This window comes from Camelus ferus, chromosome 30 (genome assembly GCF_009834535.1).
Source record: "Camelus ferus isolate YT-003-E chromosome 30, BCGSAC_Cfer_1.0, whole genome shotgun sequence".
NCBI classification, from domain to species: domain Eukaryota; kingdom Metazoa; phylum Chordata; class Mammalia; order Artiodactyla; family Camelidae; genus Camelus; species Camelus ferus.
This window is the reverse complement of record NC_045725.1, coordinates 16,288,695-16,307,949: the sequence shown is the minus strand read 5'-3', so window position 1 is coordinate 16,307,949 and position 19,255 is coordinate 16,288,695. Positions and strand designations below refer to the sequence as shown.

The window sequence follows — 19,255 nt, the reverse complement described above, 5'->3', positions numbered from 1 at the left end:
CGTTGCCTGTGAATTTACAGACTCGGCCATCTTACGGAATCGGATTCCAAGATGGCGGCGTCCACATGGAAGTCGCGCAGCAGGCGCGACCATATTGCCTAAACGTTTAGGCCGTACAAGCAGTCGCTGTACGGACTCGACCGACAAGGTGGCGGCGCTGTCAGGAAAGCAGAGAGATAGGTGCGGCCATGTTTCCTGAGAACGTACTGGACTCCGCCTCCATACGGGCTCTGTAGTTAAGATGGCAGGGCCTGAGAAACAGTCGGGACCCCTAGGCGGGCAACCTACTTGTTTGTTTCGGAGCCCACGCACTGGGCCTGCGCAGTAGGAGCACGGTGCCTGGGAGGCGCGGCGAAAACCGGAAGTGCTTGCAGGCGTCTCTGCAACGGCCGCGGACGCCGCCGAGTGGTCTGTGCCGGTTCGCGGGTCGCTGGCGGGGTTTGTGTGGGGGTGCGCCGGGAGCGGAGAGATGGTGAGTAAGAGGTCCCAGGATGGGGTCGGCGGCAGAAGTGAGTGGGTAGGGCTGGAAATGGTGGGGTCCATCGGCAGACGCAGGGAGTCTGTGGTGACTCGTAGCGAGAGTCCGTGGGCAGCATGGGGCTGGGGGCCTGTGGTGAGCCTTAACTGGAATCTGCGTGTAGAATGATGGGGGTCTGATTGTCAGATATTTTCACTCCTGTGTGAACCACTTGGGAGTTCTGTGATGAGCCATTACGGGGGTCCGTAATGGAAGTTTAGTGGGGATCCCTGACAGTAGTTCCGTGGGGGTCCGGACGCGGGATTCTTTGTGCAGAGAGGTAAGGGCTTTGCAAAGAGTTGTGCTAGGCAGTCTGTAGTGAGCCGTGATGAGTCTGTATCAGGGGACCCAGGGGGGCGGGGCTGTCTGCGAGGTTAATAACGGGGGAATCTGTGGGGAGCTGTGGTGGGAAGTCTGGAATAAATCAGGTGGTGTCTGTGAGAACCCGTGACAGGGGTCTGTGAGGAGCCATGACGGGGGCCAAGTGTGAAGACTGGTAGGGTGTTTGTAAAGAGCCATTATGAGTGGGTGAATAGAATGATGAGGTGTCAGTGGGATAAGGGATTGGAAGGTCTGGGACAGAGTGACAGGGGTTTATAAGCAGAGTAATGGGGTGTCAGGTGTAAGTGATGGTGGGTGGTCTGTGGGGAGATTTCTGAGGAGCCACGAGGGGAAGGAAGTCTGTTGGCAGAGTGTTTGGGTCTATGGTGAGCTGCGATGGAGCTGTACTGGAGAGATGAGGTGCTGTGATGGGGGCTCTCTAAGGAGGCCATAATGGGGGGATCCCACAGGAGGGGGATGCTTCAGACCCAGAGCCTCCAGATGCTGGGGAGGACAGCAAGTCAGAGAACGGGGAGAATGCGCCCATCTACTGCATCTGCCGCAAACCAGACATCAACTGCTTCATGATGTGAGCCGGGGAGAGGTGGGCGGGACTGACACCTGTCAAGATTGGGTGAGGCCAGTGGGTCTGGCCCCTCACATCTCCATCACTCGCCCTGTCCTCTGCAGCGGGTGTGACAACTGCAATGAGTGGTTTCATGGGGACTGCATCCGGATCACTGAGAAGATGGCCAAGGCCATCCGGGAGTGGTACTGTCGGGAGTGCCGAGGTGAGGGGGTGGACTGGACAGAGCAGGCAGGTGGGGCTTCGAGGGAGGAGTGGGAGCCTTAATGGGAGGGTTGGTCACGGGGAGTAGTGAACTGTGTCTGTGGACAGAGTGGTTGTTGGTCTATGGTGAACTGGAGTGGAGGCTCCACTGTGAGCCATGATAGAAGATCCCACTGGAACAGGTAGCTCTGTCTTGGAGGAAGGAGACAGAGCAGGTGGATGGGACAGGGAAGGAGACAAGAGGAAGAAAGAGTTCTGGGACCATCCAAATCCCCCACTGCCAACCCACACTGGCTCTACCCTCTGCTCCACAGAGAAAGACCCCAAGCTGGAGATCCGCTATCGGCACAAGAAGTCACGGGAGCGAGACAGCAATGAGCGAGACAGCAGTGAGCCCCGGGATGAGGGTGGAGGGCGCAAGAGGCCTGCCCCGGATCCGGACCTGCAGCGCCGGGCAGGGTCAGGGACAGGGGTTGGGGCCCTGCTTGCTCGGGGCTCTGCTTCGCCCCACAAATCCTCTCCACAGCCCTTGGTGGCCACGCCCAGCCAGGTGAGGAGCTGTGATGGCTGGGATGGGTGAGGTGATCCTGCATTGGGCCCTGCTAGGGTTCCTGATTTCTGTTCTGGGCGCCTTCCCCTTAGCATCACCAGCAGCAACAGCAGCAACAGCAGCAGCAGATCAAAAGGTCAGCCCGCATGTGTGGCGAGTGTGAGGCCTGCCGGCGCACTGAGGACTGTGGCCACTGTGACTTCTGTCGGGACATGAAAAAGTTTGGGGGCCCCAACAAGATCCGGCAGAAGTGCCGGCTGCGTCAGTGCCAGCTTCGGGCCCGGGTGAGCATGGGCAGAGCTGGGCCGGGTCAGGTCGGGGGGCTAGTGTGTCCAGGAAGAGCTGATTGAGGCAGGTGGGTGGGCTGGGTGGGGAGGGGCCTAACTGCATACAGACAGGTGGGAAGGAGCCTGGCCTGTCCAGAGGAACAGGGCATGACCAGATGTGCTGGGCTAGCAGGGGAGCCCCCCAGCCTCAGGTGGGCAGGCATGTGAGGGCCGAGAGGCAGGGCTGAGGATGTCTTGGTGATGAGGTGTGTGGAGGGCAGATGTGTCTGGGAGGCGAGGCAGGGCTAGTTGGTGGTGTCAGGGCACTTGTGGGAAGGGTAGGGCCACCCTCCATCCACCTGGGGCTGACCTGGGCCTTCCTCCTGCCGGCACAGGAATCGTACAAGTACTTCCCTTCCTCGGTGAGTCCAGCCCCCCAGGGCGGGCGGGGCATGCGGGCAGGGCGGTCAGGGCCAGTCCTGAGATTCTGCCCCGCAGCTCTCGCCGGTGACGCCCTCAGAGTCCCTGCCAAGGCCTCGCCGACCACTGCCCACCCAGCAGCAGCCACAGCCATCACAGAAGCTGGGGCGCCTCCGCGAGGACGAGGGGGCAGTGGCATCGTCAGCAGTCAAGGAGCCACCGGAGGCTACAGCTACGCCTGAGCCCCTCTCGGACGAGGACCTCCCACTGGACCCTGACCTGTATCAGGACTTCTGTGCAGGGGCCTTTGATGACCATGGCCTGGTGAGCAGGCAGAGCGTCCCATGGTGGAAGGGTAGAGTGTCCGTAATGAGGAGAGAGGAGGCAGAGGGTATGGAAGGCTGTTCCGGGGACTGAGTGGGTGGCGAGGAAGTCACGAGGCGGGCAGGTGAATCAGCATGTGCCTCACTTGCAGCCCTGGATGAGCGACACGGAGGAGTCCCCGTTCCTGGACCCGGCACTGCGCAAGCGCGCAGTGAAAGTGAAGCACGTGAAGCGTAGGGAGAAGAAGTCTGAGAAGAAGGTGATGGAGAGGGTGGAGTGGGTGTGGGCGGGGAGACGTGAAGGTCAGGGGCTGGAGGACAAGAACCAGGAAGGGGTAGGGTGCAGGGGAAGGTGGGGGTCCGGGGCTGACTCCAGCTCCGCCCTGACCTGACCTGTGTTGTCCTATAGAAGGAAGAAAGATACAAGCGGCATCGGCAGAAGCAGAAGCACAAGGACAAATGGAAGCACCCAGAGCGCTCCGATGCCAAGGACCCCGCGTCGCTACCGCAGTGCCTGGGGCCTGGCTGTGTGCGCCCTGCCCAGCCCGGCTCCAAGTATTGCTCAGACGACTGTGGCATGAAGCTGGCAGCCAAGTGAGTCACTCCTGGAGGGTTCAAGAGAGTCAGGGGGTACAGGGTAGGGCACGACCAGAGCCCTCTGTTGGCCAGTCCATCACCTGGCCACCACTCAGTCAACCAGGGGCTCACCCATCCATCCACCTCCTCATTGGTCCATCTGACCGTCCACCCAGCCGTCTCCTATTCAGTTGCTCGTCTGCTTAGCCATCTCCCACTCAGTCCCCTGTTTACTTATCCTTTCACCATTTAGTCAGCCGTCCGTTCCACATCCTGAGACCACCCCACTTACTGACCTTGTTGCTTGCCACATTCCCTGCCTGCGTCCCATTCCCGGCCTCCCTGCAGCCGCATCTACGAGATCCTCCCCCAGCGCATCCAACAGTGGCAGCAGAGCCCCTGCATTGCTGAGGAGCATGGTAAGAAGCTCCTCGAACGCATTCGCCGGGAGCAGCAGAGCGCCCGCACCCGCCTTCAGGAAATGGAGCGCCGGTTCCACGAGCTGGAGGCCATTATCCTCCGTGCCAAGCAGCAGGCGGTGCGCGAGGACGAGGAGGTAAGCGAGCAGAGGCACGGCAGCACGGGGCCTGGTCCCCAGCCCTGCCTGGCCTCATCATCTCTTCCACCCTGTGCAGAGCAATGAGGGTGACAGTGATGACACAGACCTGCAGATCTTCTGCGTCTCCTGCGGGCACCCCATCAATCCCACGTGTTGCCTTGCGTCACATGGAGCGCTGCTATGCCAAGGTCAGGGTGTCAGCCTGAGGGGGCGGCTGCTATGGGACCGTCACTGGGTCCGTGGGGGAAAGATGTGCTGTCTCAAGGGGGCGTGCGGCGCACATCCACAGTTCCCTCCGTTTGTGCTCACCCCTCCAGTACGAGAGCCAGACGTCCTTTGGGTCCATGTACCCCACACGCATCGAGGGGTGAGTGTGGGCACTGCTTGGGGTTCCCATGGGGCAGTTAAGGCTGGGGTCAGAGGTGAAATGCCAGGTGGGATACTGGCCTGGGCGAGCCAGGTGGGCCCTCCTTCTCGCCTCCACTATCTTTTCTGCTCCAAACCCTGCAGGGCCACGCGACTCTTCTGCGATGTTTACAATCCTCAGAGCAAGACGTACTGTAAGCGGCTCCAGGTGCTGTGCCCCGAGCACTCACGGGACCCCAAAGTAAGATTTCCCTTGAACTCTCCCCATTCTGTCCCCCTCCCTCCTACCTGCCCAACGTTCATCCCTTCACCTCCCTCCCCCCGCCTTTTCCTACCTGCCCACTTCCGTAACTGCCGCTTTCCCTGCCTCTTCACCCTTCAGTTCTTTTTCTCCCTGTGGCATCACCTCCTCTTCCTCCCTTTCCCTGCCTCTTCATCCTTTCTCCCTCCCCTTTTTCCTTTCCTTTCCACTCTCCCCTGAATTTTCCATCTTTCTCCCTGACTGTCCTCATTCCTGTCCTCCTTCCTGCCTCACCACCCTCCACTTGTCCCCATCCCTGTCTCCCTGCAGGTGCCAGCTGACGAGGTTTGTGGGTGCCCCCTGGTCCGTGACGTCTTTGAGCTCACGGGTGACTTCTGCCGCCTGCCCAAGCGCCAGTGCAACCGGCATTACTGCTGGGAGAAGCTGCGGCGGGCCGAGGTGGACCTGGAGCGCGTGCGCGTGGTAGGTCCTGATGCTGGCCATGGCTGGGCTCGGGGAGCGCTTCCGGAGCCCCCCTCATGGCTCCTTCTGCCCCCCTGCAGTGGTACAAGCTGGACGAGCTGTTTGAGCAGGAGCGCAACGTCCGCACAGCCATGACAAACCGGGCGGGCTTACTGGCCCTGATGCTGCACCAGACCATCCAGCACGACCCGCTCACAACTGACCTGCGCTCCAGTGCCGACCGCTGAGCCCCAGTGGCCCAGACATCTTCACGGCCTTCACTCCAGATGGGAGCTGCCCTAGCTCCCTCGTTTGTCTGTTCTGCCATTCATGTTTCTCCAGTGGTCCCTGTGTTTCTCCCTGTGGCCGTCCACCATTTGACTGCCTGTCTGGCCCTCTGTCTCTCCATTCTCTGTGCCTGGGTGGGACTGTGGAGTCTGCTCACCCTTGCCTCCCCCAACTCTGGTTTTGTTAATAAAATTTTGATGAACCAAAAAAGATAGCTGTCAATGGTCTCCAAACTTTATTCAGTTACGACTGCATTTCCCACACCCCTGGAGTAGAGTGGCACGCCTGTACCAGGAAGGGTGGGGATACAGGTGCAGGCTGCAGGTGTAGAGTTGGCACCCACTCTGTGCTCCACAGACCCCCACCCCCACCTCCACACTCCTTGGAGACACGACCTGCTGAAGGAGAGCCCAATGACCTGCATTCTCAGCCTCTTGTTTTGAGACAGTGAGTATACAGTCAGCACTCATTTTGTGTGTGGCTGATTTATGCAGGAGTATTCTTATTCTTGATATTCTCCAGACCAGAGTTGTATTAAGTGATGGACACAAAGCCCTCTTTTGGGACGTGTATACAGCAAGCGCCCACTGAGTTTGTGTCGGGAAGCCCAGCATACCTGGTTGTCAGGTCCAGTCAGCTCCACAGCACTGCCTTTCCAGGCCGGACGCACCTCTGGGGTTGCATGGACCTGGCCTGTTCACCTGCAGAGCAGCACCACCTTCTCCCCCAGTTCCACAGAAGAGATCTTATGTTTAAAGGCAGGACAAGAAAATAGCATAATATACTCCCTGCCTATATTAGGCCCTCCCTAATGGGCAATGTGCTTCTGTCTTATACACTACCCAGACCTCCTCAAAGGCAGGAATGTCTGCTCAACCATAAAGATCAGTGTTTTTTTGTTTTGTTTTTGCTTCTGATTTCAGCAAGGTAGCTCCTTAGGTGACAACGTTCTTAATCCATTCCTAATTCTATAAGGGGTCATGGTGACTGCCACCTGCTTCCTATGTGCAGATCTGGACTGTGTGTCTTTGGTGAACTTTATGTAAAATGTCAGTGTGTCATTTTGATGTATGATCCTTTGTTTCAAAAGTGTACATAACTGTGCCTTTGACTTCTAACAAGCAGAATAGTCCTCAGAATTTTCTGAAAGACTATTTCCCCAGGTTATAATCCTCAGACTGGCTCGAATAAAATTTTGTATTTCTCCTTTAGATTGACTATTAATTAATTTTTTATCAACATATGTCTTATCCTGTTCAATGTCTCTGGTTTAGGTGGGTATCACTGACTATTAGGCAGAGGCTTGGAATTGTCAACAGTCATTTTAATAGGAGTAGCTGACAGATATATACTGATGGGAGATCTTTTTACAGGCTATGTATTTTATCAGTCTTTAGACTTGTTGCATAGCTGTTGCATGTGTACTTTTAGTAGTAGAATTAAAGCAAGCAGGATTACATGCTATGAGTAGATTGATAACCAGGAAAAGGAGAGTAATACATACAATGAAAGTAAGACTCATCTGCAAAGCAGAGTTATAGAAAAAACAACCTAGTCCTAAAGGGAGTGAACTAGGCAGATGATTAAAAGAGTCTGTTTTTCTTACGTCTTATAACCATTTTGCCTTTTCGAAATTTTTTTCTGGGCACGTCTGTACTTCTCCAGAGGTATTGATATAACCGGAATAAGTAATGTGAGCAACAGCATAAACACCCTCCTAGTCTGGCCAGTAGAAAAGCTAAGGTAACTTTATTATCCAATGTCACTTGGGCTAAGGAATTTAGGGATGTCTGTCGCGATACAATGCATTTTGCAGTCTCTTTGGCTCTTTGACCAAAGGAGACTGATAGATTTCTGACCATATCTCTGTTTACATAAACTCCAGCACTAGGAATCAAGATTCTCAGAAGACTTTGCTACCAGGTATCTTGGTGTCCTAATAACATGGGTCTCTTGATTCTGTAATGGAGAGAGAAAAGAGGTCCATCTGTCTCTTTTTATATAGACAGTGGGGTAACATAACACCCCAATAAGCATAAACCTTCTACCTGCCAGCTATTTAGACAGTTACGTGCCCATTCTTGGGAAAGTGGGTTAATCCAATACCATATATGAAGAAAAGCCTGGGGGAGTGCAAGTGATCCCTCCCAGAGTGCTCTGCTTGTTAGCCTCATCAATCAGAAGTTTTGTTAACACACTGTGAAACCACGGGTCACTTCTCTTGCAGGCTTTCCGAGAGCCATCTATGTGGTATTTGATATAAGGGAGTGCTGGCACAACTTACTGGTGTTTTTCTCTTCAAAAGACATTTGCTAATTAAGTGAGGGACAGAGCGAAGGGGTCCTAGGGTAAGTTGTGTTCAGTTTCTGAGGACAGAGGATAGTATCAGACAGGGGATGGACATATTAATATGTTGAAGAATTTGAACCTGAGAGGTTAAGCCAGAAGGAGGTTGGTTCAGGTAAGCAGTAACATTAGGAACATCTGAAAGTTGGTGACAGGCACTATGAGGGGCCGATGTTGCTCTTGTACTGACTGAGGAATTTGATGTCGCATCCAACAGTTAGATTTCCTCAGTGATAACTTTACTAAAGAATTTTCTTTTCATTCTAAACACTGGGGCAAAAGTTTAGCTAGAAGTAAAACAGGAGCTCTCAGTTTCGACAGAGAGACAGACACTTGGTACACAGTACAACCGAACTAGTAGGCTGGGTCTTAGGCCTGGTCTGGACCCTTGGGTTGGCTGTCTGCTGCTATTAACGACTTCTTCTCATCCCAAGCATTAGTGATGTTTGTCTTAGTCGGAGCCATGTGTCAGAAATAGGGATCACAGTCCATTTAGGGGAAGAAGCCTTTTGAAAAAACGAAATGTATGAATCCAGGAGTTTACTCCTTTGAGCTCTGCAGCACAGGGGTTAGTTAATAATACCTGATAGGACCCTTTCCAATACAAAGAATCTTGTATTTGATGTCTCTTCCAATAGACAAAATCTCCAGGATGCAATCCATGATCCTTAAGGTCTTCATTTTCTGGGAGCTCAATGTGAAAGGAATTAATTACCAGCTTTTCATCTTCTTTAAGTGCCTTAGAGATTCCCTGACAATAATACAACATATCATCCCTTAAATGATGCTGGTTCTTACATGTCCATCTGGGCACATTGGTCGCCTAGTGATTATTTCAAAAAGAACATCTGATGCTTCCAGAAGGAGTGGCCCTAAGGCTGAGATGCACCAATGGGAGAGTTTTTGGCTATGGAAGATTAAAGGTCTCTGAGAGTTTTGCCAATTGAATTTTGATAGTGCTGTTAGTTCTTCATACCAGTCCGTAAAACTGGGGATGATAAATGCAGTAAAAATGCCACATTATTGGCCAAATGTCATAAATAGATTTACTTATTTGTTCAGTGAAGTGAGTTCCTCTGTCACCATGCAACTCAGAAGGAATTCCCCAAACAGAAATTATCCTTTCCAATAACAATTTACCTACTGTTAAGCCATTGCTCTCCTGCAGGGAAAAACTTCAACCCAGTGTGAAAACATTACCAAGATAAATTTATATCCTTGAGATGGTAGCTTTTAGACAAAGTCCAATTGATACATCTCAAAGGTTTCCTTAGGAAGGGGAACATGGCCTGTGACCCATGAAGTGGTTTTTCTTGGTTTATATTTAGGGCATAGAATATAGCAAGTATGTACCTCATGAGCCACCAGAGGAGAAAGTTTCCAAAATTATTCTTTTCCTCATAAAGCCATCTTTCAGGCGCCCAATGAGTTAAGAATGCACATGCTGGAGTAACAGCCATTATGGTCTAATGTATGAGGAGGTCAAAAATTCCTCCTTTTTGTTGCCACATCTGTTTCTCGTCTTTAGTGGTGATTTCTTGAACATGTGGAAAGAAATCTTTTACTGAGCTAGCAGGGGTCACTTTAAGCAGTGGACATTCTCAAGGATGAACAGGATGAATTTTTTTAATATTTCACTTTTTCTTTTTTAGTGGAGGTACTAGGGGGTTGAACCCAGGACCTTGCACAATGCTAAGTGCAATCTACCACTGAGCTATTACTCACTCCTGAACAGGAAGAATTTTTAAAATTGTCTTTTTGGCTGTAGCATCAATGAGCTAATTTCCTGTAGCTTTCTTAGTGTCAGGCTTGGAATGCCCTGGTGTTTTAATAATTGCCAATTGTTTTGGCAGCTATATAGCATTTAATAATTCTGTAATATTTTCCATTTTTTATAGGCTGTCCTGAAGAGGTTAAAAATCCTCGTTTCCATAGTTCTCCATAGTTGTGTGCCACTCCAAAGACATAAAGACTGCCAAGAAATATATATATATTTGCTATCTGGTCTTTAGCTAGTTGACAAACTCTGGTTAAGACAATTAATTCGGCTTGCTGCGCTGACTGTGTTTCTGGTAAAAAAGAACTTTCAATTATGTCCACTGTGGATATTATTGCATATCCAGCTTGGTAATGTCCCTGTTCATCCTTTAAGTAGGATCCTTCTGAAACCCAAATTAAATCAGCACTTTTAAGTCATACCTGGAACAAGAAGATAATCTGTTAATAAAATAGTTGTGGTTGTTTTCTTCCTGTGGTGCTGGAGGCAACGTTGCAGGGTTAAGATTATTACACTGAACTAAGGTAATATTAGGTATAGAAAGCAACAATACTTTGTAAGAAGCTAGTCAGCTTGCAGAATAGTGCTGAGAGTGGTGAGAGTTTAGAAGAGACTCAACTGATTTGGGGACATAAATAGTTAAGAGATTTCATTATTATTTCTTCAATAGCCTTACCTAAGAAAGCCTTTGCTGAAATAGCTCTCATACAAGGTGGAAGTCCTTTTGCTACTGAGCCTAATTACTGACTGTAATATCCCTATGGGTTGATGTTGATCACCATGTTTTTGAGTAATACACCTAAAGCAGCTCCTTTATCTTCAAGTACAAAAAGAAAAAAAATGGCAAATTATAATCGATGTGACCTAAAGCTGGTGTCTGAGTTAAGATAGAATTTAAGGTGTTTATGGCCTCTTTTCCTTTTAGCATCCGTTCAATCCAATCAGGCTGGTCAGACTTAAATAATGCATAGAAAGGTTGAGAAATACGTGGAAAATTAGGTACCTGATTGCTGCAATATTCAGTCAGACCCAGAAGTCCTCTCAGTTCTTTCTTTGTTTTGGAAAGTGAGAAAGCTGAAATTGCTTTAAGTCTTTTGGAGCCATTCAATCGTCCTTCCTTAGATATTAAGGGGCTCAAATATTTTACAGCAGGTAAGCACAGTTGGACTTTATCTTTGACAACTTGTGTCCCTTAGACATTAGTTGTTGTAATAGATGAATGGTGTCTTTTTGAGAATCCAGTTCAGTTTTAGAACATAAAAACAAATCACCTACATACTGAATTAAAGTAGAGCCACCAGGAAAGTCTACATCAGCTAAATCGGCTTTAAGCATTTGGGAAAGGTAAGTGGGGCTCTTACTACAGCCCTGTGGCATGGCTAGCCAGGTGTATTGATGATTTTCTCATGTGAAGGCAAAAAGGTATTGACTGATCCTCTACCAGGTTACTAAGGAAGACACCGCATAAATCAACTACTGAAAAACAGCAGCTACCAGCTAGAATGGCTGAGAGCAGAGTGCGAAGATTTGGGACCACAAGATGTCAAGGAATTGAAATATTATTTATAGCTCTTAGACCTTGAACAAATCTCCAGCACCTGCCATTTGCCTTTCTCACCGGTAAGATAGGTGTGTTACAAGGACTGGTACAAGGAATTATGTATAAGTCCCTTCTTAAGAAATTCTTCAATAAATGATCTTATTCCACTTAATGCTTCTGATTTAAGAGATATTGTCAAATATCAGGTAGAGGCTTGGAGTTGTCAACAGTCACCTTAATAGGAGTAGCCAATTTGATTTTTCCAATCTCTGAGGAAGAAGATGGCCGTAATTCTGTAGGCGCTTGTGATAAAAGATCATTAATTTTTTTTCCTGGTCTGTTTGAGCCACTGATTTTATAACCATCTATTTTTCAGTAACCAGATTTTGATCAGCATTAAATTTTCTAAATCTAGACACACTTCACCTTTTTGTGAAAAGGCAATACGAGCACGGTAGGCTTCTAAAAGTTCTCTTCCTATCACGTGAATTGGGGCACATTTTATTAGGATACATACAGGTTTCCCCGTGATAGTTCCTCATTGAAAGGTTGCCAGCTCTGATTTAAAATTTTGCATAGGAAAGGCAGTGGGTATGGCTCAGTGGCAGAGTGCGTGCCAAGCATGCACCAGGTCCTGGGTTCAATTCCTAGTACCTCCATTAAACAAAAAAAATTTTGCATAGGTAAATTAAAAATCCTTACTATTTGAATTGACTATTTACTCCAAGGGAGAGGACAATGAATAAGAATAGGGTGAAGAACAGAGATTGTAGCCCCAGTATCTACAGGGGCCTTTGAAGTTTCCTTTCTGATTGTTATTTCAATTTCCCCTAAGGTATTGGTGAGGAGGAGGGGAAATGCCCTCTCATAACCCTTGGAGCACCCCTATTCCTTTTTAGTTTTGCCATGTTCCAAATCCTGTTTAAATTTATGGCACTCTCTTTTGAAGTGACCAGGGCTTTTGCAATAAAAACAAGTGTGATCACTCGGTTTGGGCCAGAGTTAGAAAAAAAAAGGTGTTTTAATAGGGCCCCTAAGTTGTTGTAGTTGTACATTTATGGCTTCAGTGACTTTCTTTTTCTTTCAGAAGGTTTTAGAGAACTTGTCTGCAATAGTGACAAGTGCATTAGCATGCATTACATACGGCCCAGTCCAATTCATGTCTTTTAATTAGCTTTGCTAATTTTTCATCCTATCTGTCTTAAGGATTGAATTTAGAATTGGATCATTTTGATGATTTTGAAAACTTTCGGGGGCCATTCCAGAGTGCTACTACTCATTTTAAGGATTTATCACCTGGAAATGTACTGTTACCCCATTAAGACTCCAAGTCCTAAAATTTTAACAGATCGGATAAAATTCAGGATTATCATGTAAAGCAATGAGGTCCAGATATCAGTAGAACTCACCAAAGCAACTGAGGAATACCAAAAGCCAGTGGGGCTCAAAGGGCTAGTTACTGGTACCAAGAGCTGGTTTGGGGTAGACGCCAGGTGTGCTCTGGTAGGTGTGTCTGATATCCTGATAATAACAACATCAAGCAAGAGCTGACACAAAATTAATCAATATAAATCTAAAGGAGAAATAGAGAATTTTATTTGAGCCAACCTGAGCATTGTAACCCCGGAGACAGTCTTTCAGAAAACGCTGAGGATTGTTCCGCCTGTTAGAAATCCAAGGCACACTTATACACATTTTTAAGACAAAGGATCATACATCAAAATGACACACTGACATTTTACATAAAGTTCACCAAAGATACACAGTCCAGATCTGCACATACAAGACGAGCAGTCACCATGACTCCTAACAGAATTAGGAAAGGAAAAATTAATCTTGTATGGAGGTACATTGCTGGTGTCAGAAGAAGGAAAAATGATCTCTATGGTTGAGCAGACATTCCTGCCTTTGAGGAGGTCTGGTTAATATATAATGCAGATGCATATTGCCCATCAGGGAGGGCCCAATATGGGCAGGGAGTATGTTACGCTTAAGTTTTCTTGTCCTGCCTCAAAAAATAAATTTTATTCCATCACCTATTATTCAGGAATTTCTACTTATAGTTCCCTGTACTAGTCCCTGTAACATACCTGTGCTATACCAGCAAGAAAGCTGAATGGGAAAGGCTGGAGAATTGTCCAAGATCTGAGAACAATAAGTAATATTGAGATTCCTCAACATCCTGTGGTCCCAAATCCACACACCTTACTCTCAGTCATTGCAGCTAATAGCTGTTGTTTTTCAGTGACAGACTTATGTAGTGCCTTCTTTACTATCCCAGTAAAGAAGGACAGTCATACTTTTTTGCCTTCACATGAGAAACTCATCAATATACCTGGATAGCCATGCCACAGGGCTGCTAGTAAGAGCCTCACTTTCTTTTCCCAAATGCTTAAAGCTGATTTAGCTAATGTAGACTTTCCTGGTGGCTCTACTTTAATTCAATATGTAGATGATTTGCTTTTATGTTCTAAAACTGAATTGAATTCCCAAAAAGACACCATTTATCTGATACAACAACTAACTTCTAAGGGGCACAAGTTGTCCAAAGATAAAGTCCAATTTTGCTTACCTGTTGTAAAATATTTGAGCTCCTTAATATTTAATGAAAGATTATTGGTTGATTCTAAAAGACCTAAAGGAATTTCAGCTTTCTCACTTCCCAAAGGAAAGAAACAATTAAAGGGATTTCTGGGTCTGACTAGACATTGTAAGAATTGGGTACCTAATTTTTTATTTATTGCCCAACTTTTATATGCACTGCTTAAGTCCAGGGAACATGACCCAATTGAATGGACAACAGAAGGAGAAAAAGCCACAGAAATTTTAAAGTTCACATTAAACCAAGCCACAGCATTAAGCCATCCTACTTATAATTTGCTTTTTTGTTTTTTTTCCTCTCTTTGTACATGAAGAGAAAGGTGATGCCTTACAGGTGTTAACACAGAGACATGGTGATCAACACCTACCAGTAGGATACTGTAGTCAGCAATGAGATCCAGTGCAAGAGGACTCCCACCCTGTGTGAGATCTATTTTGGTGACAGCTTGCCTATGCAAGGCTACTGAATAAACAGTGATGGGATCTCCTTTGACTATCGATGTTCAGCACTTATTTGAGTCTCTTTTGAATTCTCACCCTCAACGCTGTTCTGTGAGTCAGTTGACCTTTTACAAGGTATTGCTTGTAATATTACTTTGGTTTGGTGTGATAATCTTAACCCCACAACTTTGCTTCAAGTACCCCAAGACTTCAACAATCATGACTACATTATACTAACTGATTATCTCCTTGCTCCCAGGAATGACTTACAAGAAAATCCTATCCGTAATGCAGATTTACTTTAGTTTACAGATGGATCCTACGTAAAGGATGAGCAGGGATATTATCGAACTGGGTATACAATAACATTAACTGTTGATGTAATTGCAAGCTCTTATTTACCAGAAATGTTGGCACTGCAAGCTGAACTAATTTCACTGATCAGAACTTGCCAACCAGCTAAAGACCAAATAGCAAACGTTTACACTGATAGCCACTATGCTTTTGGAGTGGCTTGTGATTTTGGTATGCTCTAGAATCAGAGAATGTCTTACTTTTTCAGGCAAACCCATAAAGAATGGGAAACTAGTCTCAGAATTATTTGTTTCTATACAATTGCCTTTAAAAAATGGTGATTATTAAAATACTTGGACATTCCAAATCTGATTCAGTAGAGTCCAAAGGGAATCAACTCACTGAGGCAGCAGCCACCAAGATGCTTTAAGTTCAGCTTCTACCCAGTTCTGAGAGTGCCCACTGTTCAAACCTAACCCTGATAAAACCTGTCAAAAAAAAAAAAACAACTTATTTTACAGGCTTATGAATTAGCCTCAGAAAGTGAAAAGCAAATACAGCAGAAGAAAGGAAGATTTCTTAACCCCACCTCACAAGTGTGGTTTGGGCCAATTAAGAGACTTATATTCCCTATAGGAGCTCAATTACCTTTACTCCAGCATGTGCATTCCCTGACCCATCAGACTCCTGAAAAGTGATTTTGTAGGGAAAACAGCATATTTGGAAATATGCATATCTGAAAACAGCATATCTCTCCAACAGTAGCCCACAAAGCATATGTCCAATACTCTATTTACCCAAACACAGCTCCAGAAAACCGTTTCCTGGGTCTCAAGATCACGTTTCCCTTCCTAAGGGTCCCTTTGAGGTATGGCAGTTGGATTTTTGTCTAAATGCCCCCATCTCAAGGATACAAATATATCTTGTTAATTGCACGTTCTCATACTGGGTGGAAGAAGTTCTTTACAAGAGACTGACTACTTTAACAGTAGGCAAATTACTGTTAGAAAGGATAATTCCTGTTTAGGGAATCCCTTCTGAGTTGCATAGCGACCAGGGACCTCACTTTGCTGGACAAATAATTAAATCCATTTGTGATATCTGTCCAATAACAGCATTTTCACTGCATTTATCAACCCTGAGCCTTTGGGATTGGTGAAAAGAACTAACGGCACCATCAAAATTCAACTGACAAAATTCTCAGAGACTTTTAATCTTTCCCGGCCAAAAATTCTCTCATGGGTGTTTCTCAACTCCTTTTGGTAAGCATCAAGTGTTTCTTTTGAAATAATTACTGGATGACCTATTCACCTAGACGAGGTACGTACAAACCAGGATTAAGAGTGAAAAATTGCACTATTGCCAGGGACTCATTAAGGCACTTAAAGAAAATGAAAAGCTGGTAATTAATTCCTTTCACATTGAGCTCCCAGAAAATGAAGACGTTAAGGATCATGGACTGCAACCTGGAGATACTGTCTATCGGAAGAGACATCAAATACAAGATTCTTTGCAGTTGCATTGGAAAGTGTCATATCAGGTACTATTAACTAACCCCTATGCTGCAGAGCTCAAAGGAGTAAATTCCTGGATTCATACATTTCATTTTTTAAAAAAGCTTCTTCCCCTAAATGGACTGTGACCCCTACTTCTGACACATGGCTCCAACTAAGACAAACATCACCAATGCTTGGGATGAGAAGAAGTTGTTAATAGCAGCAGACAGCCAACCCAAGGGTCCAGACCAGGCCTAAGACCCAGCCTACTAGTTCAGTTGTACTGTGTACCAAGTGTCTGTCTCTCTGTTGAAACTGAGAGCTCTTGTTTTACTTCTAGCTATACTTTTGCCCCTAGTGTTTAGAATGAGAAGAAAATTCTTTAGTAAAGTTATCACTGAGTATAGCTACTAGAGGAAATCTAACTGTTAGATCTGACACCAAATTCATACAGTTTTGTAAAACCACTTTCCTCATTTGGGCAGTTTCCTGATTTAGTAGAAAAATGCTTTATCTAGAATTATTTAATATAGAAGCCGTGAACTTGGCTAGAGCTTGTATTTCTAATTTAGCACTAAAGCCTGCATATTGAGGGAGAAAGATAGAGGCCAGCCATTCCCATCAGAAGAAACTACAACTCTACCCAACTTTGAGAGCTGGCAGGTTTTGGAGAGTATTTGGCAATGAGGAATACATCTTTCCAGTTAAGGAGGGAAAACCAAGGGCACAGTGGCCAGTTCATCCATGTAGGAGATAAGGCCAAAGATTGGTGCTACACTTCTTTCACATACACACAAAAAAGACTGACACTACATATTCAGATGATGCCTTTGGGTGCTAAGTAAGCCCCTGCCTTAAGAGACTTATCTTGACCTGTCCATTTGGTTTGTAAAACCAGGTGGGCAAAAGAGCAAGAGGATGATGGTAGCCACCCCATATGTGTATGTCTGGCCAACCAGGTGTGAATTTGTCCTTCTATACAAAAAGGGGCAGTATGTCCCAGTTGACAGTGTTCAGCACATAACCATCCCAGACCACTCCAGATATGATAAGCTTAGTTTATAAGAGTTGGTTGAGATGAAGCCAAGGAGGAAATGCCTTTTACTATCAATCCAGTCAAAGGGGAAAATGTGTGGCACGGTGGCATCTAGTGTCCCTAACAGGAGTTTACCTACCATGCCTACCCGTTGTCTCCATGCCATGAGGTTGAAAGGCAGAATGACCCACGGCATTCCTTCAGGACTAGACACTGGTGGCAGTCCACACACCTAGCAGTCAGAGCAGTCATGGACTTGGGCATAAGTGGTGGTCCAGGCCAGAAACATGTTAGTGGAGATAGGCAGCATAAATCCCAGAAGGAAAGGACAAAGACAAGAAGGTAAGTGTTTTAAAGGTACCAAGAGAGGCAAATCTTCATTCAGAAGCAACACCATGGAAGTTTGGTCTCCGTGTACCAAGATTGCCCCAGGCTTTGGCACTTTTCCCAGAGGGCAGTACCAGACATTTTGTCCCTTTACGTCAGAAGTTGGTAGGCAGATATTGTGTATAATGGGGGCTATTGTAGGAGCCCACAAGAGGAGCCCTACTTCAGTCCTCCATCTGATTTTTATGGGGGAGATCACCTTGGTTATGGCTGGGCCTTCACTTATATAGAAAGATTGAGGATATACTATGCCAGAGGCTAGCCCTTCCTCCCAAGATATAAGGATGCCAAGCCACCTAGGAGAAGTGTACCACTTAAGTCTTTAATCTAAGATAGTCTCCCCAGGTAGTAGGTCCTGTGGCATGCTAAGGACAAGACCCACACCCTGCTGGATGTGTCTTATCCTCCTTCTAAGGCTTGTCCCTTTAAGACCCTAGCTTACAGAGCAGGTAAGTCAATCTCATAAGCAGGCATGTGGACCTGCTGTGTGCAGTGCTTAACAGCTGGATGGCCTCTAACAGTCATGAAGACCATCCTCTTAAAGACCTATCTGAGAAATCTTCTTCAATGTCTCTTTCAGTTACCCATAAACTCCTTCCACCAACCTTGCTGCCATTGGGTTATACAGCAGATGGAAGATGCATAAAGTCTCATGGGCTTCTGCCCATTCTTGTACATCATGTCCAGTGAAATGGGTTCCTTAGTCACCATCTATGTGAGTGGGGTCTTGTACATACTTTCCAACCCTATTAGTGGCTGCTTGATTTGCTCTTTTACTAGCAAAGTCTTGCATCAGACCAGTGGTGGTACCAATACAGGATAATGTGTATTTGTGTCCCTCTGATATGGGCAGGGGATCAATATAGTCTACTTATCATATGGTCACTAGTGGCTTGCCCAGTGTGACCAGGGATATGTCTCAGGGGTCATTGCTGCAGGTTACAGTGTGGGCGGTCCCTATCGACTGCCTACAGGTCAGCGTATTTGATGGAGAGGTGTGACCTCTTGGCTATTTCCAAGGTAGTTTTGGGGCCTCGATGTCCCAACTTTTGATGAAGCCACTCTGCCACATCTCAGGAGTCTGTAACTCTTCTAGGAGAGCAGCTGTCACCTTGGCTAGGGGTCTGCCTTGTAGTTCCCAGGCAGTGTAGTTGGAAAATGTGCGGAGATGTGCCACATCATGATGGTGGCACCAGGTTGTGTGCACAGTCCCTGATGTCCCTCCACAGGTCAGCTCCCCACCGGGGCTGTGCCAAGATAGACCAGCTTTCCTGATGCCATTGTGGCATCCACGTGGTTAGCCCTTTTCACACAGCCCAGCTGTCCATAGCTGTTTAGAGGGGCATGGATTCATGAGTCATCCCCATCGTCACCACCCTTAGTTCAGCCCACTGACTCCTTTGCTTAGAGTCTTCTTCAAACCAAATGACATTGGAATCCAGGTGGTCTGCTGAAGCATGCCAAGTGTGGGGACTGCCTCCACTGCTGCCATCGGTCAGCCATGTGTCTGGAGTAGGGTCCCGTTCCCTGTTTTACTTGGCTGAGAGAGAGAGAAAGTAATGGGTGAGGTCTGAGAGGTTGTGTCTAGATCTACATAAGACACTGGCCTGAGGAGATCCTGTAATTCCTCAGACAGCGGGCTTGAAATTTCCACATTA

The 19,255-nt window shown here is 47.0% G+C and overlaps 1 protein-coding gene across 1 annotated transcript; it reads left to right on the top strand.

Moving 5' to 3' along the window:
* The first annotated feature begins 225 nt into the window (after positions 1–225).
* CXXC1 (CXXC finger protein 1) lies at positions 226–5,889 on the top strand. Its single transcript, XM_032470471.1, is given in 16 exon segments — positions 226–472; positions 1,309–1,427; positions 1,529–1,629; positions 1,943–2,178; positions 2,271–2,462; positions 2,840–2,866; positions 2,943–3,188; positions 3,340–3,447; positions 3,597–3,781; positions 4,112–4,319; positions 4,399–4,467; positions 4,469–4,510; positions 4,640–4,689; positions 4,833–4,929; positions 5,260–5,412; positions 5,493–5,889. Coding segments are annotated over 16 exon segments (1,983 nt in total). The 5' UTR covers positions 226–469; the 3' UTR covers positions 5,640–5,889.
* The last annotated feature ends 13,366 nt before the right edge of the window (positions 5,890–19,255 follow it).